Source organism: Orcinus orca, chromosome 15 (genome assembly GCF_937001465.1).
Source record: "Orcinus orca chromosome 15, mOrcOrc1.1, whole genome shotgun sequence".
Taxonomy (NCBI): Eukaryota; Metazoa; Chordata; class Mammalia; order Artiodactyla; family Delphinidae; genus Orcinus; species Orcinus orca.
The window spans coordinates 2450828-2472643 of record NC_064573.1 but is presented as its reverse complement, the minus strand read 5'-3'; the positions used below and the strand labels follow the sequence as shown (position 1 = coordinate 2472643).

Sequence of the window (21816 nt, the reverse complement as noted above, 5' to 3'; positions counted from 1 at the left end):
CCAGGCTTTGGTTATCTATTATTTTTTAAATTTATTTATTTTAAATTAAAAGTGGGGCTTTGTTTTGTTTTTAATTAATTAATTAGTTAATTATTTACTTACTTATTTGGTCGCACAGGGTCTTAGTTGCAGCGGGCGGGCTCCTTAGCTGTGGCTCATGGACTCCTTAGTTGCAGCTCGCCAGCTCCTTAGTTGCGGCATGCAATCTCTTAGTTGCGACATGCAGGATCTAGTTCCCTGACCAGGGATCGAAGCCTGGGCCCACTGCGTTGGGAGCGCAGAGCCTTGACCACTGCACCACCAGGGAAGTCCCTGGTTATCTATTATTTTAAACCTCAGCGCTGTAATGATTGATCTTCCAAGTTTATATTCATGTTTTAATCATATTGATATTAGTGCATTTATCTTGCTTTTTTTTTTTGCGGTACGCGGGCCTCTCACTGTTGTGGCCTCTCCCGTTGCGGAGCACAGGCTCTGGACGCACAGGCTAAGCAGCCATGGCTCACGGGCCCAGCCACTCCGCGGCATGTGGGATTTTCCCAGACCAGGGCACGAACCCGTGTGCCCTGCATCGGCAGGCGGACTCTCAACCACTGTGCCACCAGGGAAGCCCTAGCTTAGCTTTTTAACAGAACTTTGTAAAATTATTAGACGTGAAAAATAAAGCATCAGAAAAATGAAGCCTGTTATTTCACTTTCTGAGGAGCTCAAGGTGGGACTCCTCCCCTCCCCCTCAAAGATGTCAGAATCATCTGGGGTTCTGTTTAAAAATAAATATACCTGGATGCTGCCCAGAGACTATAATTGTGTGTCTAGCGGGGAGACACTAAGGTAACAGTTGTATATACTGGATTGTTTATTGCAGCCCTGCAGTAGTGTACAGTTAGAAACAGGCAGGATGTCCGCCAGAAGTGCATTAAGGGAACTGGGTACACTGGTACGGTGGAATTCCTTGCCAGCATCCAAAGGGTGATGGGGATGATGTCATATGTAATGACTTGGAGAGTTAAGTATATGTATGAAGTATGGACAGGTAGTTCCAGAACAGTGTGTATGGTTGATCCCACTTATGTTTTCACATTACAAACTCTTCTGTTAGAGTGGCTACTAAACCGTTCACTGTGGTTGTCTCTGAGGGGTGTTACTGGGCACATTCTTTTGTTTTTCTTTTTACGATCTTGTGAATTATTTGAGAAAGGGCCAGAGGACTTGCACAAGAGCGTATTGGCAAGGGACTGGGTAAAGGGATTCGGTTCGTGGAGGGCAGGTGGGACTGGGGAGGAAGCGAAGGCAGGCTGGGAGGCGGAGCTGGGCCGGGACAGGAGGCTCGAGCTCCTCAGGCTCGGAGGGGGCCTTAGGAGCCGGAGCGTCCAGGCCAGCCGCTCGACCACAGACCTGCTGTTTCGGAAAAGAAAGGAGTAACTGAACATTCTGTTTATGGGACCTGTTTATGATGGAGAACTTGTTTGCTGTGGAACGTACGTTCCAGAAGCCACAGGAGAAAGAGCTGGGAGAACAGTGGGGCTGGAGGGGGGACCCTGCACCAGAATGGGGGTGACTTGGAGAGGAGGATCGTCTGTGGGCCGTACAGGGCTCACGGCTTCAAGGCCTGGCGCAGACAGCCCGTCTGGAGTCTCCCGGTAGGTTCTGGCGTCAGGCTGCTTCCGTGCAGGCTGGAAGTCAGGGCCTGCCGCGGCAGACGGGTGGCGAGCTCTCTGAAGGTGCTGAATCGGGTGCAGCCTGGAGCCTTAGGGGTGCAGCCCGGCTCTGCCGTCTGATGAGCTTTGTGTCTGCACTGCAGGCTAGGGAGGCGCTCACCCGGAGCCCCGCTTTGCTAACTGACCTCAGGTCTGACTGGGAGGCAGTGAACCCCTGCACAGCCCTGCCCCCAGCACCCAGTACGGCTTTTTTTTTTTTTTTTTTTTTTTTTTTTTTTGATGTGGGAAATGGCAAAAGCAATACTTTGTTTCCTTATTTGTGAATATCTTATTTTTTTCCCGATGAAACAGATACAAGACGACTATAAGGAGGACTTTTTACTTTTTAAAAATTACCTTGTGAATTTCATTTACTTTACCTACTTTCATGAATTTATACAATTTATATAACTAATTGCTTAAAATTATTTCACTTTCCTGTGTTGCTTTTTAATGTATATCTTGTCTGATGAAGTCTATAAAATTAATGTCTCACGTTTGTACAGCCCAATTTAATTGTGGGAGGAGAGTTTTAAATTTTTTTATTGGTGTTTTTCTTAGAAATCACTCATTCCGTTAAGTTCAGCAATGAACAAGAAAATGGCTTATCAGATATTACTTGGAGCTACAGTTTAAATTAAGTGGTACTTTATGCTAATAGTTACTGAACCTGTTTGCATAAGATATCGGGGAACTGTGCCTAACAGCTGCTATTATGTGTTGCCTGTGGACCTCCCTTGCAGAGCATTTGAGGTTCACAGTTTCACAAGCTTCGCAGTGACCAGAGGAGCCACCCTTTTTGGCTGCCAGTTTGGAAAATACTCACTTCAGTTTTCTGTTCTCTTCATGGAATCTAACATGATTCCCTGGAAGTAGGTGTCCAATAAAGGTTGGGTGTCAGACCGTGAATCAAGGACCTTGGTTGGAATTTGTGCGTGCTTCTTTCCTTCCTTTCCTTCTCTGATTTTGTAAACACTGAGAACAGGATCGTTAGTATATTCGATCGTATCTACGTGTCCTACCTGGCCAGTGCTCTTTGGCTCAGGGCTACATCTATGACCATGGGGCAGGCCCCAGGCTCCAGAAGCTATAGCCCAGGGAGTGGGGAAAGAGAAAACAGAACCAGCAGTCACAAGTGCTGGGACAGAAGTGAGTCAGCGTGTGGAGGTGGGACAGTGAGGCTCGTTAGGAATTGCAGCACGGAGCTGCCTGGGGAGAAGCCGGCGGTGGGTGTGGGGAGAGGTGGGGACCGGGGCCAGGAGGCCGAGCCTGGTGGGCGCGGTGGCCCCGTTCTCGGTGGCAGACCACGGGAGGTGGTTGAGCAAACTGCTGTTCGGGTCCCGGCGCACTGTGCCAGGGACATTCTTCTGCTGGTGACACGAGAAGGCAGAGCAGAACATTCAGGAGGCTGGTCTAGGTGCGTGTCTGACACAGAGCCACGCAGAAGAGTGAACGTGCGTCTGGGTTTGGGAATCGGCCCTTGGACGGCGATCTTGCCTCTGAGCGCCAGGCGTGTCAGCCTGTCTGCAGCAGACTTAGCGCGTGTGTCCTGGGGAAGGTGGTGGGGTGGACTGAAGGACTGAAGTTTTCTCTTCTTGAGCATGAGAAAGGAGTCGTTGGGAAAAAGCAGGGCAATGCCGTGAAGGGTAGAGCGATGCTGGAGCTGCCAGGAGGGCAGGGCTTTGCGTGGTCCCCATGCGTCTCCCCAGTCCTGAATCCTTGTGAAATGGGAGAAGGTTTGGCGGCTCTTCGAGTGTGTGCCCTGTGGGTTGTACACACATCAGTCACAAGGGAGGTTCTGTTATTTTTTTTAATTTTTTTATTTTTTGGCCGTGTCACACAGCATGTGGGATCTTAACTCCCTAACTCGGGATCAAACCTGTGCCCCTGCCTTGGGAGGGCAGAGTCTTAACCACTGGACCACCAGGGAAGTCCCACAAGGGAGGTTCTGAATTCTCTTTGAAAAGTAAATGAGCTCTCATGCAGCATCAGGAAGTGCGGGTCCATTCAGTTAAGTCTCACACGCGAGCGAAGCGAAATAGAAATAGCAGTGGAAATAGAAACGAGGAAACAAGTTTAAGAACACTGGAAAAGTGGGATCTTCAGGACTGGCAAATGGCAAGCTTGACGAGCGGCTCCAGAAGTCTGGAATCCCCGGCCCCCGCGTGACTAGGCGGATGGGGTTCCTTACGTACAACTAGGAGAGCTGGGAGGAGCAAGCGGGTTTTAGGGGACAGGATTGAGCTGTAACCCGCACCGTTAGGGACAGTCTGGACAGCAGTGTGTTAGGAGGTGCCTCTTGGTAATCATCGCATGGAAGTGAGTGGCACAGCTGAGGGAGCAGGGAGCATGGCCAGTCCAGAGTCTTGGCTGGTAGCTGCATTGTCTGGGAGAGAGGAGGAGCAAACAGCCCAGGTAGAACTGACAGTGTACATCTTCCTCTCGTTCCAGGTAAATATTAAGTGATTCAGAGGGTTCAGGTGTATGTTTGTTCTGAATTTCATAAATAATTCAGTTGCTTGATCAAGACATACTTATTACACGGTCAACCTAAGGGCATTCTTTATTCACTGAAAGTATGTAAAACCTGAAATATTTAAGGTTGTAATTTTGCTGTTTACAGATTTTCTTTTAATAAAATTTCTGTGAAAACCCTGACTTTCTTAGAACAAAAAATCATGTTGGAATCATTTCTGTCTGAGTTTGTTATAGTACCTAGGGTACAGTCTTCATACTGAACAAATAAGGGACTTAAAAACTCTGATTAACCTGCATGTTGATGTACTTATATAAATTGCATGCCAACAGATGCTCATATAGAAAGTTAAATGTAGAAATCTATGAAAAATTGGCTCTAGAACAAGGAGAAGTAATTGTGACAATATAAATGTTCCTTATGTCGAAAAGAATATCTTATATTAACTCTCTAAGTGTTTCCTGATAGGTGTTCTTTAAATAGCGAGTCCCTAACACAATTAACATAGTAGCGATTAGTCGCAACACTGGAATCCGGCTCCTCAGGATGTTTATCTTCTGGGTAAAGCAGGTGCCTTTTGACATTTCTTAGTAGCACTGACAGTGAATTATTCCTGATTTTCTTTTGGTTTGTAGGTCTTATCCAGCCCATTCCAAGAAACCAGCTTTTTCAAAGTTATTTTAATAATAATTTTGTAAATGAAGCAGATAGACCGTACAAGTGTTTTTACTGTCATCGTGCCTATAAAAAATCTTGCCATCTTAAACAACACATCAGGTAAGGTAATATAGATTCAGAGATGGAAATTTATAGTTACAGTGACTTAGTGATCTGGTGACTTGTGGAAATACGAAGAATGGTAGTGTTAGCTTTTGTTATTTAAAATGTCACTTTTAACCCCAGAATATTTACTGATAATTGATATTTTCATTCTTCAGTGTCTTGACCAAAATGTTTTACCCACAAACCGCCTATTATATTTCACTCCTATTATATTTCAGTATTTGCAATCTCTGGGACATGTCAGAGAAATATTTGGTTTGTTTCATGAGGATTATGCTCTTTCACAGTTTCTCGGGTGTATTCATCAGGTTAATTCTTGGCGCTAGCAACAGGGAAGAGGAAGTATTGATAGAAACCTGATCACAAGAGACAGTGAGGGGTCATGAGAAGAGGACAGAACGTAGAAGAGGTTGTGGGGTCTGGTTTTGTGTCGGTTGTATGCGAGCCCCGGACTTCAGATGAGCCACCCGAGCGCTGAGTCTCAGGTCCCGTTGTGGGGACGTGAGAGCTGAGTCTCTCTGCTGCTGAGCTCAGAAAAGGGGTGGCCAAGTGAGATAATTACTAGAGTGCGTTCTAAATTAGAAAGCAGCGTGAAAGCGTAAGGCGCTTATTCATTACCATTTTTATTCTTTTTAGATCACATACAGGTGAAAAGCCTTTTAAATGTTCTCAGTGTGGAAGAGGCTTTGTTTCTGCAGGAGTGCTCAAAGCACACGTCCGAACGCACACTGGACTTAAATCTTTCAAGTGTCTGATATGTAATGGAGCTTTCACTACTGGTGGTAGCTTACGGCGACATATGGGCATCCATAACGACCTTCGTCCCTATATGTGTCCCTATTGCCAGAAAACATTTAAGACCTCACTAAATTGCAAAAAGCACATGAAAACCCATAGGTAGGTATAATTCTGATGGTCACTTTTTAACAATCCTTATAATTCCCAGATGATGGTGGGGAGCGTTTTGAAGAAATAGTTGTCTTTGTTCCCTTTATTATTACTTCTAGCAGGAGGTGTATGAGCTAAAGAAACTTCTGTATCAGTGTTTAATGACCTATTGAGAACCATAGACTGAAGCACATCATTTTTATTTTTAATGTAGTGTTGAAGTAGTCAGTGTTGGCCTAAATGCTTTCTAAACTCTCTTAAAACTAATAATCAGTAGTAGATAAAATGCTAGATAGTGTCTACTATAATGAGGTAATGAAGGTTTCAAAAAAGAAAATCTTGGTCAACTCTGGGACCTCTAGGCATATCATTAGTGTTATCTGAATGGTAATTATTGTAGGTTGTTGACAGAAAAAAATTATGTTTTAGCTAACACATAAATCCATCATTAAAGCTTACTTAGATTTTTTTTTTTTGCGGTACGCGGGCCTCTCACTGTTGTGGCCTCTCCCGTTGCGGAGCACAGGCTCTGGACGCGCAGGCTCAGCGGCCATGGCTCACGGGCCCAGCCGCTCCGCGGCACGTGGGATCTTCCCGGACCGGGGCACGAACCCATGTCCCCTGCATCGGCAGGCGGACTCTCAACCACTGCGCCACCAGGGAAGCCCTAACTTAGATTTTTGCTTGCTTAGAGGGCTGGCTCATCTGTAAATGGAGGGGACCCAACGAGCCCTTACAGAGACGCATTTCTGACTGTGTCTGGAGCTTATTCAGTGGTGCTTCTGTGAAGCCACAGAATTCTGTATTGTAACAGAAAGCATGGACAAGGTGACCACGACCACCTCCTAGGAGACTTTGAGAACAAGAGTTACCAGGCTTACCAGGAAAGAATATTAGCCTTCTGCCCTAGAATGTTTACCTTTGAGCCGTATTTTAACCCGGATGTCTCTGTCCAGGTATTACCTACCAAACAGAACTCCCAACTGATAGAATAAGGTAACTCGGAGAAATGGTGTTCTGGTTTCATCCCTCTGGCTGCCGAAGCACACTTGGCAGAACTGACTCTCCTCGATTTTGGTACGGTTGATCGCGTAGCCGAGGAGTTCAAGTGCTTCTCGAGACCATCTAGGGAATGTGAGATTGGTGGTGTCAGTTAGGGGACTCTTGCCAATTACATGTCCAGTTACACTTGGCTGCATTTTATGGAGGAAGCTCTGTGCTTCACACGCATTCAGGGGCTGGAGAGTTCATGGGGGCGGAGACGCTCAGAGCGTGCACTGCTGCCCCCCTGCCAAGAGAAATGGGGCGCGGCCACAGCTTGCGCAGAGCATGGTGAATGACGCCTCTCTGCAAGACGCCCGGCCTTCACAGTGTGCTTTTGTGGTGGTGTTGGGAGTTCAGTTTACAGGCTCAGAGGCCAGTGCTGTAATTTCCGGGAAGAGGGTCAGCTGTTTTTAGCCGGGTCATTTCTGTCAGTGGAGTGTTGCTTTGGCCACTGCTTGTCCAGGGTTCCGCTGAGGGACACGTGCCATGCTTACGCCAGGGGAGAGTGTGCGTGACTTTCAGGTGGCAGCGTAAGGACGGGTAGGTCTGTCATTGCAGAGTTGGGGGTTTATCTTATAGATGGCGTGTACTGTGAACCTGCCTGCGAGCAGGCAGCAGCTCCAGTCGTTTGATCCCTTTGTTTGAAGTCTTGGGAATTCCTAAAATGCCATATACACTTACATTAAAAATAAAAAGTCGCTGTAGTAAGAGTTGTGAAAACACCCAGGCAAACAAACAGAAAACAAGGCTCCACCAGTCACAACAGAGGGCACAGTTCCTCTCCTTCAGGGTGGTGGAGAGGACCCCGTGAACCCACGGCACCGCTGCACAGTCACCCTGTGGTGGAGGTGTGACAGTGCGTGTTCTTTCCTTTGCTGCTTTTCAGTACATTTTTGTCCCCCCACCTCAGTAAAAGTAGTCGAGAAGTGACTTTTTTTTTTTTTTTTTTTTTTTTTTTTTTGGCGGTACGCGGGCCTCTCACTGCTGTGGCCTCTCCCGTTGCGGAGCACAGGCTCCGGACGCGCAGGCTCAGCGGCCATGGCTCACGGGCCCAGCCGCTCCGTGGCACGTGGGATCTTCCCAGACCAGGGCACGAACCCGTGTCCCCTGCATCAGCAGGGGGACTCTCAACCACTGCGCCAGCAGGGAAGCCCAAGTGACTGTTTTTGATATCAGAAAATGAAGAGGAAAGACTTTGTTTGGAACTCAGAATGGAATTCTGAATCAGCAGATTCACGTGATTCTGGCATCCAGCGTCCAGTAGAGCTTGTGTGAGTCTGACTGGAGTAGCCCCTTCATGGCTGAGATACTGTACAGCCTGTTAATCAGATCATTGTTTGACCTGGGTTTTTGTTTGTTTTTTCCCCAGTGTTTTTGTTCATTCACTGAATTCATTGTTCATTCACTGAATTCATTGTTCATTTTTCTCTTTGAAAGAGAAATTGTTGGCCTTGATGATAATATGCCAGGTATGCTTTGTACACGTAAAAGTAATATTAACAGGAATAATGATTTTGCAGAAAACCATCGCAGCCACATGCCTCGTGGTCCAGGTTCTGCCGCCTGTGGCCCACTGGTCAGTGAGCCGCGCACGGCCTGGCAGGTTGCAGGACGGTCCCGTCTCTCCCACGTGTGTGTATAACACTGAAAGCAGTCTGTCAAGACGCTGCCTCATCTCATGCAGTTCTTGTTTTGAACACCTCAGCTCATCACATAATTTGAATTGGGAGAGTTTAGCTTTGAAACGTGGCATCTTTTGCATCGTTCAGACTTTGAAAAATCCTTGTTGCCTTCCGGCCCCTATAGTCTGTGAAAGCGCTTAGAGATAAGGGCACGGGGGTTTTCTTTCAGATTATTTGTAGTGTTTAACTCTCAACTGGATTGCTGCTGCGACTTCAAAGTGAAACAGTTTAAAATGAAAACTGTCACTGAATAAATCGCACCTCGCGTGCCCGCGGTGTTTGACAGCAGCTGACGCTGCGGACTGTTGTCCATTTTTTGAAGATTTGAGCTTGCCCAGCAGCTCCGGCAGCACCAGCAGGCCTGCCCGATAGATGACGGCGCCGTGGACCAGCAGGGCATGCACGTGCCCACCCAGGTGCAGGTGGAGATTGAGAACGCCGCACTGCAGCCGACCGCTGAGGCCGTGGCCGACAACCCTGGGGCCGTGCTGGACCTGGGGCCGCCCGCCGGCGTGGAGGCGGGGCTCGGCCAGCAGATGGCGGGGCAGCCTTTGGAAGCAGATGAAGGTGAGCGGTTCAGGGCTTTTAACTCTCAGGAGTTTTGCAGCCCTTTGTACTCCAGTCCCCGCTGGCCCTCTCATCCCTGACCTTTTAAAGCGCAGTTTGTGCCGTGTGTCTGAGCGTGAGAGAGTCTGCGGTGCATTTAGAATGGTAGAAATGGGACCTTCCGATACGTGCTGCTTGTCACCCACTTTCACCCCTGAGCCTACCGCGAGAGAGTCTTTGGTTTCCACTGAGTGCCCATCTGCGTGATCACGCGTGTCCTGGTGCATGGCTCCCGGACTTGCCAGCGTGAGGCCGTGGACTGGGTGCCGCTGGCTGCGGGAGCTGAGGCCCCTCAGCCAGCGCGCTGCCTCCTGCGGGGAGGTCTCGCTGCAGAAAGATGCCGGCTCACGGTGGGGGGGGGGGGGGCAGTGAGCTCAGTGACAGAGTCGGCTCAGGCTTCCGGCCCCCTGCGGGCCTGACAAACGGTTGGCCGGTCAGCTTGCTGTTTACTTTGTGGGCGTCCCAAGAAGTATTTGGTCTGTGAGTAGGGTTTTGTGCTTTTTAGCCAACATGTGTAAGTTTGTACCCTCTGTATGAATTGTCTTCCTACTGTCTTTTCCAAACAAGGAGGCTGCTTTTTGGAAACTCACCGAAGCATCCTTTTGGACAGGTTGGTAGATGTGAAGCAGCTTCCGGGTTTACGAATTTTCCGCCCTCGTCTGTGCTTCTTGTCTTCAGACAGGCTTGTGGTCCCGCAGCACACTCTGGAAGGGCACGTGGGCCAGTACGAGGAGCAGGCTCCCCCGCCGCAGCCCTTCGAGCCAGCGGGTCTGTCACAGGGTCAGTGGTGGGCCTTACCCGGGGCTCTCCAGTGAGCTGCGCCTGGTTGGGGTTAACTTTACAGCAAGCTTGAGTGTTTCTTTTAGTGCTCTTCTGAAATTTATGACCAGTTATCGAACCAGATAACGTCTTGCGTGGGTAGCGTGTGCATGTGTGTACACATGCACGCATACGCTATTTTGTAGTCTGTTCAGATTTTCCAGAAGGGGACTTTAATGACCATTCTACACCTGGTCTCTAGCCAAGGAAAGGTAATTGAGTAGAAACTGGGACTTATTTGTGGCTGGTGTGTTAGCCTGCCCTGCAAGGATGGGAGCTGAGCGTAGTCTCTTGCCTGTGAGCAGGTCACTTTAGAGCCTGCTGATAAAAACTAATAATCCTGATTCCCGTTCAGAAAGTAGACATGTTCCTTTAAATACCTTTATTTGTAAAACCAACCTTTTTTGGTTTTGTGTGTGTGTGTGTGTAACTTTAGTATTTTTTGTAGAACTCATGTCTTCTAATTTATTTCAGGTTTTACAGTGACTGATACGTACAATCAACAGACTCAGTTTCCACCGGTCCAACAGTTACAAGATTCCAGCACACTGGAGTCTCAAGCCCTGTCCACGAGCTTCCATCAGCAGAACTTACTTCCGGTTCCTAGCTCTGATACGATTAATGTAGTGAGTATTGCAGAAGTGTCATCATTGAGCAGATTCTATCTTATTCTTTACCGTAATTATTTAAAATTTGCTTACTTAAGAGGGCATGTTTACTTGTTGCAACTTTAAGATTGCTGCATCACCTGTGGAAACCTCAGTGTTTATCATATAGGGCTTCTATTTCCTTAAAACATTTTTGTTTTAAGATTTCATTCCCATGATGTGGCTTTACCTTTTCTGTTAAAAGTCAGGAAAGTCAGGAGAGTGTAACTGACTTCAGTAACATCTGAAGGATATCGCCTTGCTTTAGCGAGAAAACCAAAGCATTTTAATATGTGGAATCTTAAAGAAACATGTTAGAATGAAAATATAATGAAGGCTGACATACTAAAGATACATATTTAAATGCATCATTTAAAATTTTCCTTTCTTAGTCAAGTTGGAGGCATTTAAGTTTTTGTTTTGGTATTGATTTTGCCATTTTTGGAAATCTTTCAGTAGTGGTGAAAATGATTGGCAAATCAATTGTTTTCTCTCTCTCTTTTTTTTTTGCGGTACGCGTGCCTCTCACTGCTGTGGCCTCTCCCGTTGCGGAGCACAGGCTCCGGACGCGCAGGCTCAGTGGCCATGGCTCACGGGCCCAGCCGCTCTGCGGCATGTGGGATCTTCCCGGACCGGGGCACGAACCCGTGTTCCCTGCATCGGCAGGTGGACTCTCAACCACTGCGCCACCAGGGAAGCCCTCTCTCTCTTTTTTTAATATTTACTTTTTTAATTTTTTGGGGGGCTGCGTTGGGTTTTCGTTGCTGCGCGCAGGCTTTCTCTGGTTGTGGCGAGCGGGGGCTACTCTTGGTTGCGATGCACGGGCTTCTCATGGCGGTGGATTCTCTTGTTGCAGAGCACGGGCTCTAGGCGTGCGGGCTTCAGTAGTTGTGGCTCGCGGCCTCTAGGGCACAGGCTCAGTAGTTGTGGCACACAGGGCTTAGTTGCTCCGCGGCATGTGCGATCTTCCCGGACCAAGGCTCGAACCCGTGTCCCCTGCATTGGCAGGCAGAATTTTTAACCACTGCGCCACCAGGGAAGTCCTTATTTTCTCTCTTTAAAAGACCCTGTGGGTAACTTTTGCCAAGTGGAGGACCTGGACCCTCCAGTGAAATTTTCAGAGCACGTTTTCCCAGCTCGAAGCTGCGTAATTGACAGTAGGCGCTGAATCTGGGTGGTGGGGGGCATGCGTCTCTGTGGCTTGCCTTCACTCGGCCCTCTGAGCAAGACTGCACACCCGCTCACTTGTGGCTTTTCGGGGTGGGTCCTGGAAGCCAGGGGAAATGCGTGCACGCAGGTAGGTTCTCCACTGTTCTGGCCTCTCCTGCGCCTGTCCCCCATGTCCTGAAGGTCAGCCTGTGCTCTGTCCACTGAACATGGGTGTTTCCTGCAGCTCTTTGCCCAGTCCCTGGGCTGCACCACCTGTGGCCAGAAGGTGTTGAGTTAAGGGACTGCTGTCTCCAGGCCTGCTGCTCCTGGGCTGGGAACATGCTTTCTCCCCCTGTGATTTTGTGACAAGCGAGGGGACTTAGTATTTTAAGAAAGCAGGGCGTTTTGTTCACTCTCAGTAAGAATAGAGCAGATGAAAGAGTAGTCTCTTAATAGACATAAAAAATATGGAAAGATTGGGCTTCCCTGGTGGCGCAGTGGTTGAGAGTCTGCCTGCCGATGCAGGGGACACGGGTTCATGCCCCGGTCCGGGAAGATCCCACATGCTGTGGAGCGGCTGGGCCCGTGAGCCATGGCCGCTGAGCCTACGCGTCCGGAGCCTGTGCTCCACAATGGGAGAGGCCACAACAGTGAGAGGCCCGCATACCGCAAAAAAAAAAAAAAAAAAAAAAAAGGAAAGATTAAAGCAAGTTAATGGAAAATAAAATAAGTATTTCTTCATTAAAATTGGTATAGATGATTTTTGTTATTAATTTGGCCCAAATGATTGCAACAACCTAATTGGGGTTTCTTCCTTTTAAATCCACATTTATGAGTGTTCTTATCCTTAGTTGTTAGGTGTTTGTATTCATTCATAGATGCTCAAGCAGTCTGCTCTGTGCTTCTACTATGTTTTAGACAAGTCGTTTGGTTCAGGAGTCACCCCAGCAGGAGCTGGGGCTGCAGGCGCCACGTCCCCCGTTCCTGGACGACAGCGAGGAGCAGAGCCGGCGCTCCTACAGGTACGCGCGCTCCTCCGGGTACGCGCGCTCCTCCGGGTGCGCACGCTCCTCCGGGTGCGCACGCTCCTAGGGGTACGCACGCTCCTACGGGTACGCACGCTCCTACGGGTACGCACGCTCCTCCGGGTGCGCGCACTTGGGCTGCAGCCCGTCCTGCTGCGCCCAGTGCCCACCTGCACCGTTCCTGCAGCTTCACAAAAGCTCTGGGAAACAGGGCCTGTCGTCACCCCCATTTTATAAAGAAAGTATCTGAGACAAAAGAGACTCACTTGCTAAAGCTTCTACAGCTAATAAGTGACATGGGCAGGGTTTGGACGCAGCAGCCTGTACCCATAAACTACTCTGCTCTAGCTTCCTGTCCCCACTCTAGGCTGCTGTTACCGTGTTTTCAGAAATAACTTGAATTTATATCGTGCCTTTTTGTCCACGGCTCTTTGTGTGTTTTATATATAACCTCCTGATACTTAAGTCACACTTCCATTTATTCAACAAGTATTTGTTAATGTTTAATTTGGGATCTTGCACGGGTATTTTTAAGTGAGATTAGTGTAACGTTTTCTTGTGATTCCTTTGTGACATCTGCTTGGGCATTCCTGGACTTCTGGCCATTCATTCATTCCCCATTCGTTCATTCAACACTTATTAAGAACTTGCTGCTGTGTGCCGAGCTGTGTGCTCTGTGTACCTTTCTATCACAGATTAAAACCTGGAAATGGAAAAAATAGGGAAATAAAATGGAATAAGCTTTCAGAATTTTTAAAAATTTTCTAATAATATGTGAATAGGAATTTTGAAATTTATAATTGTTTCATCCTTAATTTTAATATATTTCATAACAACTGAGAGGAAAATAACACTACATATTTATATATTATTCAAAATAGGTCAGTAGCATCTGTTTGGTAAAGTATTTTATCAACTAAAGAGTATAACAAACTGACATATCCAAGTGTCTAGACTCAGGTGATTCTGACCCTCATGCAGCAGAAGGGTTTGCAGCATCTTATGACTTGGTAAAGAAGGTAGCACATGATGAATTCCCTGTTATGTTTAAAGGAATAGTTTGTAGTTAATCAAATTTTATTTCTCCTGGAGAACTGCTGTAGGTCTTACTAACTTTGAAATAATAAAATATGTTTAAGGGTGCAGTTAGAGCAGAGTTTGATCTAACAAGTTTTTCTCGCTAGTGTTTCAGTGTTCTAAGTGTTGGAAGCATAGCTGCTTTCTGTAACAGTTAGGCCTGATGGTTTACTGATTGCTGGTGAAGCGTGTTTGCTTTTCTTCCCTTCTCAGGTGTTGCATTTGTGATCATGCTGTGAATTAACGTGGTCTGTATTGTGTGTATAGATGTGACTATTGCAACAAAGGCTTTAAGAAATCCAGCCACTTGAAGCAGCACGTGCGGTCACACACCGGGGAGAAGCCCTACAAGTGCAAGCTCTGTGGACGTGGCTTCGTTTCCTCTGGGGTCCTCAAGTCCCACGAGAAGACACACACAGGTCATTGTCTGCCCCGCACTGGACGTAAACACGTGGAAAACCATACGTGATTCTAGAGCATATGAATTCTAGCGCATTTTCATCACACCCCTCAGGGCCCCCAGCCCCAGGCAACCACTGACCTGTTTCCTGTCTGTGTGGTTTTGCCTGTTCCGGGCTCTTCCTGTAAACGGAACCATACGACACAGTGCCTTTTGTCACTGGCTTCCCTCACTCAGCACGTGTTCAAGGTCCACCCACGTTGTAGCATGTGTCACACTTATTCTTATAGCCAAACAGTAGTCCACTGTGTGGAGAAACCACGTTCTGCCTGTCCGCTCATCAGCTGTTGGACAGCTGAGGTGTTGCCGGTTTTTGGCTATCAGGAATAATCTTGCTGTGAACGTTTTGTGCGTTTCTGCGTGGATGCAAGCTTTCGCTTCTCTGTTTAGGAGTGGACTTGCTTGGTCATACGATAACTGTTTAAACCTTGGGGTTTACCAAACCAGAATGGCCTTTCCAGAGTGGCCGCACCATTTTCCTTGTCCACCAGCAATGATTTCACATCTTGTCAGGGCTTAGTATGATCTGTCTGCTTCATTATGACCGTCCGTCTTCTTAAAATAACCTTCTTGAAAGACCCTCTATTCCTAAAAATTGGAGACCACAGCAAGTACATGCTCTTCGGTTTTGCAGCTTGTTGAGCGCATCTTTGCTTTGACCGCGTGCGGTTTTCAGGTAACGAACGTGTTCTGACCCCGTCTCTGCTGTCGCAGGAGAAAAGGCGTTCAGCTGCAGCGTCTGCAACGCTTCCTTCACAACCAACGGCAGCCTCACCAGGCACACGGCCACGCACATGAGCATGAAGCCCTACAAGTGTCCGTTTTGTGAGCAGGGCTTCCGAACCACAGTCCATTGTAAAAAGCACATGAAGAGGCACCAGACAGTCCCCTCGGCTGGGTCAGCACCGGGAGAGGCAGAAGGAGGAGGTGTGGTCCCTTTGTTGATTCAGGTTTATCATCAGCCGATGCTGAAACTTAGTGATTAACTCATTGCAGAGGTGATTTGTACCAGTATATTAACTTATTTCATTTTCTGATTATGAAAGCAATCATAATTTGCTCTTTGAAAGAAAGATTCGGGAGGCACGAAGAGGAAAACTTCTCACCTCACTGGTCACCAGGCACCAAGATACCAGCGTCCCCGCACAGGGCAGGCTGTCGCCCATGCATGCATGTACGCACGCGTAGGTGGACCTGAATTCCCTGATAGGAAAGCACGTTACATGCAGTGTTGTCGTGCATGGGTGTTCATTACAGGCGAATTTGGTATTAGTGAGCACGGGTGTGCATCAGTTCTAACGACTGCACGGAATTCCGCTGTGTTTCATTACACGGTTTCCTGTTGCTGGATGCGCAGTGGCTGCCCAGTGCTGCAGTGTAACAGGAGGAGCTGGCGGTCAGGGGGCTTTAACCCTCGGCGCTGTGCTTACTCACCACGCACATTCTCATCTGATCGACACGAGATACCGTGAAGCTAACTTAAGCGGGAGACGAGCTGATGGGCCCAGTTCCCACCCCAAGTATAGGAATCCCAGGAGGATTACTTTGTGCCTATACTTTTTGTACCTGTGAGATGATTTCTTCTTAGCAAGTTCCAGAGTGAAATTACGGTGACAGAACGTGCACCTTGCATAGATCCTGACACAGGGCGCCAGTGCACAGCGTTCTAAATCTTTTAAACGACCTTGTTCCATGTGCAGCGTGAGTTATGCTATCGATAGTTTACACGGTGTCCTGGGGCCTGGGCTCCTGTCAGTGCTGCAGCCGGCACTGTGCACCTCACACCGTTGGTGCTGGCGGAGTGAGCGTGCTGAGATGGGGGTGCGACTTCGAGGGCCATCCGTCAGTTTTTAGTTCACTGTTTTGGCTCTGACCGCCGTCCGTTTTGCTATTTAGTGTCTCTACTGTTTTTTAAAAAACTTTTTTAGCCATCTGTGCAATAATAAAGTCCCCCTGTCCCCTGTCCCCAGCCAAACCTTTTTTTCCTTCTCGGTTACATTTTAACAGCAGCTTATTCTTTCTTTTTAATGGATGTAAATATATCCTCACATTTCACTGAGAGAATACTTCAACATACATATTTTTTAAGTGTTTTCTTTCCTTTCAGTGAGTCTTTTTAATTGGCGGCTGTTTGCCAGTTATCAGTTTGGTCTCTTCCTTCGGGCTGCTCGTCCTCTTACGCTAATTCACTTTGTGTCCGTGTTGATAAATGAACGTCTGTGTGTATGAGCACTGTTGACTCGTGCGGACACTGACCCGTTCAGAGCCCACTGCCAGCCTGCTGGCAGGGCTGGCGGAGACCGTCAGCCACGGCATCTGCCCTTGGCAGTGACCCCTCCCCCGAGGCATGGCCTTTCCACCCTGACCAGCTTCTCAATAGACAGTGGTGGGAAAAAACCCTTTACCATCCCAAATATAGCCTCATTGAGTTGCTAATTTTAACCTTACATATTTAAGTTAAATGTTTTGTTTTAGTTGTTCTGTTACATTTAGTTTTTTATTAGGATTTGATCCTTTTTCCTACATGTTGTTTAGAGATGGGTCTGGAGGAAGAGGAAGACAGTTCTGAAAGAAACGTGTGTAGAAAGGCTCGTCCCGAGGTCATCACCTTCACAGAGGAGGAGACGGCGCAGCTGGCCAAGATTGGGCCGCAGGAGAGCGCCACCGTCTCAGAGCAGGTGCTGGTGCAGTCGGCCGCCGAGAAGGACCGCGTCAGCGAGATGAAGGACAGGCAGGCGGAGCTGGAGGCCGAGCCCAAGCACGCCAACTGCTGCTCCTACTGCCCCAAGAGCTTCAAGAAGCCCAGCGACCTGGTCAGGTGCGGTGCAGGCCCGCTGCCCCGGGGGTGGGCGTGCGGTCTGCGCGCTCCTCGGCAACCCGTGCTGATGCCTTCTGAGTGGCTCCTTCCTCTCTTGAGTCCTGGTTGCAGGCCCGTGTGCGTTTGGAGGCTTCCTTGTGAGCTCATTGAGCACGTTAGCTAGAAGTCTGCTTGCTCTGTGGGTGCTTGTGCTTATTTCTGTGTGACGGTGGTAGCAGTAAAAGAATTAAAAATGATTTCCTGAGGAAGATGCGGCGCTGAGCCCAGCCTTGTAGGCGCTCAGAACAGCAGCGGGTTCCTGCCCGCCCCACAGGGTGACCGGTCTGTATGGCGCGAGGCTCCATCACACGGGGAGGTGGCCCGAGCGCTGGGGGTCGAGTCCACATCAGCCGCGAGGCGGTGATTGACGTGCGGTCTGGCAGAGTGGCGGAGGGCAGCTGACAGACGGGCTCCAGGAAAGAAGGCCGAAGTACAGCACTCTCTTAAAACATTTGGAGGATTTTCGTTTACGGGGTGGGGCCGGGGGGGCGCTCGTCTTTTGCTTCAGGAGGTGGAACTGCTGGGTAAAAGGTAGAGGGTGATTGAACGGAGGAGCTGTCGGGATTTCAAGACGGGTAATAAGAGAGCCGGCTGCTTCAGAAAACCAAAGAGGCGTCTTCCTGTCCCTCTCTGTCGCACAGAGCCCTGCATGTGACGGGAGGGCAGACAGGCTGCCCAGAAGCTGCTAGGCTGGAAGTGCTCCTCGCGTGAGCGCAGCTAGTAACGCCTGCCCTTGTATTCCTGCCGGGCAGGAAGGGGCATGTGCCAGTGAGAGAGGGACGGGTAGACGGGCGAGGGGCAGTGGGCAAGGCCGGGCCAGGCTTGGGCGCGGAGCCGAGATGGCGTCGTGTCCCGGCGGGTGGGGAGGAGGAACGAGCTAAGAAGATGACAGCATGTGGACTCCGAGGCCGGGAGTGAGACGCTGGAACCCTCAGCTAGGAGAGGACCGGGCGGTGGCCGCAAGGGAGCAACACGCTGGGTGCGGGGCGGGGCAGGGCCCCAGCGGGAGGCAGGGGTGTGAATCGCGGACGAGGGTGTCCTGCTGGGCAGCCCCGTGGGCATCGTCGCGCCGCTGAGAAGGTCTGCAGCGCGTAGCCGGCGGGTGGTGCTGACGAGCAGCCAGCCGGGCCCGGAGGTGCGCCCCGGAGGCGGGACTGCTGACCCTGCACCCCCGTGAGGGGGCGAGGCGGCAGGTGCCCCTGGAAACGAGAAGCCTGCTGCGGCCTGGCAGCCGGCCTGCCTTCTCCTCTGTCCTTCATTTAACAGTCGTGCGAGGCTCAGCTGCCCGCACTGCGTACTGGACAGACGTCCTGGTGAAGCGAGCCAGGACCGAAAACAGCGGAGGAGGTTATGAAGGGAGAGCCTTCCCCTCCCCAGAGACAAGCGCTATTAGCAGTTTCTTCTGTGCGTTTTTTCAGAAATGTCTACTCATACGTCAGCATTAACTTATGCAATTCTGGTCTCGGTTTAATTGTTACATATTGTGGGGTCTCAGACATCTTTGTCAGTACCCGCCCACCTCTTTCATCCTTCACGGCGACGTCTTGTTGTCGTGTGGGCATCCCAGACCCCTGTTGATGACTGCCTAGTTTTCAGTGTGGAATCACTAGGCCAGCCCCACTGTCCTGTGCTTTGTGTGCACCTGTGTGGGTGCCCGGGGTCAGTGCTGATGGACACACCCACTGGCCTCCGAGGGCTGTGCCGTTTACATCCCCCAGCCTCTGAACACCTGCTCCTAGGCCACCCAGCCGACAGTGGGTCATCATCAGACAGATGGGAAAGGGATGGCTTGTCATTTTAACTTGCTCTTTTTAAATTCTGAGGCTGGGGAATACCTTTTCATGTGGCATTTGGGTGCGTGTGTTTCTTCTCTACGCTGCCTGTGTGTTGCCTGTTTTTCTGCTGTGATATTTCTTGTCTTACTGCTGATTTGTAAGATTCTCTTTGGTTTTCAGGAAAGTTAGCCTTGTTTTCATTGGTCTTGCAGATTACTTTGTTGTCTTGTGGATTTGTTTATGGTGTTATTTATATAGAGTGAAGCTTAAAAGTTTTGTTTTGCTAAATTTATTCAGTACATAGTCACGCATAATTTTTATTTATATGGATAGCTATAAATTTTAAATCATGAAGTTGTTTGTAAATTGCGTATAAAGTTAAAAAGAAAGACACTTAATTGCAAATGCTTTCTGGCTAGGCATGTTCGAATCCACACTGGAGAAAAGCCATATAAATGCGATGAATGTGGGAAGAGTTTCACTGTTAAATCTACCCTGGACTGCCACGTGAAGACTCACACAGGTAAGAGCAAACACCTGCACTGTTGGTAGATGCCTTCCGACAGCATTTTATACTTGTTCCTATGTATTTTTTTTGCACACATACCTTCAAGATGAAACAAAGCTTAAAAATCAGGAACCATGAAGAAATGAATATAGAAGATTTGTGATTCCCAACATGGAGAAAGTGATCTCTGACACCAAAGGAAAGGATCTAGGTCTCAGATGTGGCGTTGTAAGTTGTCTTACTCAGAGTTAAATACCTGTGTTAGAAAGATTACCTCTTAGTCTCATTCAGGCCAGAGTTTCAGTTTGTTGAAATTCTGTGAAAACTGGGGATTTCACAAATCTGATTACACTTACCAGGTAGCAATTCTGTTTCTGTGGGGGGAAAATCTGATAAAGGAAAACAATTAACGTCCAAATTTCATGGCCATTTTCTTCATCTTATGTGAGGAACTGAAGGTTAATCATCCTAAGTAAAACGTGCTCAACCTTCGCTTCTTGATTGTGCACGGTGCGCCCTCGTGGGTGAGAAGGCGGCCCTGGGCCTCTGCCCGGTTGGAGTCTGTCCTCACTTGTGAGCTACTTCTCTGACCCGCCCATCCGTCATGTAGAAAATGGGGCAAACACGAGCACCCTCCCCCCACCCCCCGGTTTAAATTGCCTAGAAAAGTAAAAGTGGCACCTGGTAAACACGGAGTAAACGTTAGCGTCATGAGGACGCGTAGGATTGTGACTGTCACACCAATTTACACTCTGAAGTTTTGGCCGTAAGCAGAATTGACCAAGGGGGTACAAGTGGAATTTCACACATAGGCGTACAGTCCTGTGATTCTTTTCTGATGGGTTCGTGTGTGGAATTAGGTAAACAGAATCACGAAGTCCTTCAGCTGCCTATTCTACGGACAGTTCTTCTGTTGTTTCCTTAGGATCTGTGCTTGACCCTCCCCTGCAGCCCTGGGCACTGCCGAGGGTCAGGAGGGACCCGCTTAGTGGCTTTGTGTCCCGGGTCTCGCGTGGTAGCTCACGCGGCAGGTGCCGGCCACCCTAAGGACGCCTCCTGCGCACCAAGCCTCCGTGTGGGCTCCCGGGCATCAGGACTAGGAAGAGAATCTCTGGAAAGACACCTTCCAGGGCCCCCCTCAGCTGACTTCTGCGGCCCGAGCAGCGCGAGGGGAGCAGGCGCCGCCAGTCCCGGGGCCCTGCCGCCGCGCCCAGCCCCGCCTGCCCGGCCTTCTTCGCCCCGCAGCACGCGTGTGTTAGAGGACTTGGTGCCCCAGGAGCTGGGCACGTGCGCCCGCAGCGCAGTCTGCCGGGCGGCTTCCACCTGTGCCGGCGGCTCGGGCGCCCCTTTGTCAGCGGAGAAGACCGGTGAGGCGTGAGCTCACGCTTCGTAAAATCAGGGTGCGGAGCCCGAGATGCAGGGCGGGTCCCCGCTTCCGGCAGGGCTTGGTGTGCCTCCGTGTCGTGGAAAGACTGAATTCGGATCCTCGACAGTGAACTTCGCTTACTTTTAAGTTTTCCAGCCACCGGCCCTCCGGAGCGAGGGGCCCCGGGGAGCGTGGGGGATGGTGGACGCGGCGTGGTGGCAGCCAGGCCGCTGGCCGACGGGGGCGACCCGGCCAGCCCGCTGACGCACGGCTTCTTCTCCCAGGTCAGAAGCTCTTCAGCTGCCACGTCTGCAGCAACGCCTTCTCCACTAAGGGGAGCCTGAAGGTCCACATGCGTCTGCACACAGGAGCAAAGCCGTTCAAGTGTCCCCACTGTGAGCTGCGTTTCCGCACGTCCGGGCGGAGGAAGACTCACATGCAGTTTCACTACAAACCGGACCCTAAGAAAGCCAGGAAGCCTGGGCCCCGGGGGCCGCCGGAAGGGCCGCAGCCCGTGAGCGCGCCCCCTCCGCCCTCCTCCGACCCCAGCGTGTTCATCATGAACAGCCCCGTGCTGGCGGGGCAGCTGGACCAGAGTCTGCTGCAGCAGGGCCTGCTGGGCCAGGCCGTCCTTCCCGCCTCCGTGTCCGGTGAGTAGGGCTGACAGGCACCAGGGCTGTGGACGCCGGGACGGGGGCAGGGGGGGTGGGGTGGGGGGCGCGACCTTCAGCCTCAGGACACTGCCCTTCCTGAGGGTTTCCCGCGAGGTCGCGGGAGGTTGAAGTCCTGACTTCCAGACGCAGCTGCCTTTCCGTTTCCCATTCTTTCTAATGTCACTTCTGCATTTCAGGCTTCAGCTCTTTGTTTCGTTTGATGGGCTTAAACCTGTTTCTTTTTTAGTATTCTCACAAACTTAATAGCGAGACGTAATTTATAGCTACCCGTGAACCTTGCTTC

General features: G+C 49.8%; 1 protein-coding gene across 13 annotated transcripts in view; it reads left to right on the top strand.

Moving 5' to 3' along the window:
• The window catches only part of ZNF236 (zinc finger protein 236), a 102293-nt gene that overhangs the window by 54922 nt on the left and 25555 nt on the right, over positions 1–21816 (top strand). For 12 of the 13 annotated variants that reach the window (XM_049697653.1, XM_033406117.2, XM_049697654.1 and 9 more), the window contains 11 exons: positions 4809–4950; positions 5593–5853; positions 8893–9137; positions 9855–9956; positions 10470–10621; positions 12710–12849; positions 14161–14312; positions 15068–15280; positions 16889–17171; positions 19405–19508; positions 21144–21509. In XM_049697653.1, coding sequence (XP_049553610.1) covers positions 4809–4950; positions 5593–5853; positions 8893–9137; positions 9855–9956; positions 10470–10621; positions 12710–12849; positions 14161–14312; positions 15068–15280; positions 16889–17171; positions 19405–19508; positions 21144–21509 — 2160 coding nt within the window. The remainder of the gene's footprint in view (positions 1–4808; positions 4951–5592; positions 5854–8892; positions 9138–9854; positions 9957–10469; positions 10622–12709; positions 12850–14160; positions 14313–15067; positions 15281–16888; positions 17172–19404; positions 19509–21143; positions 21510–21816) is intronic. The other variant, XM_049697652.1, reaches the window with a different exon arrangement.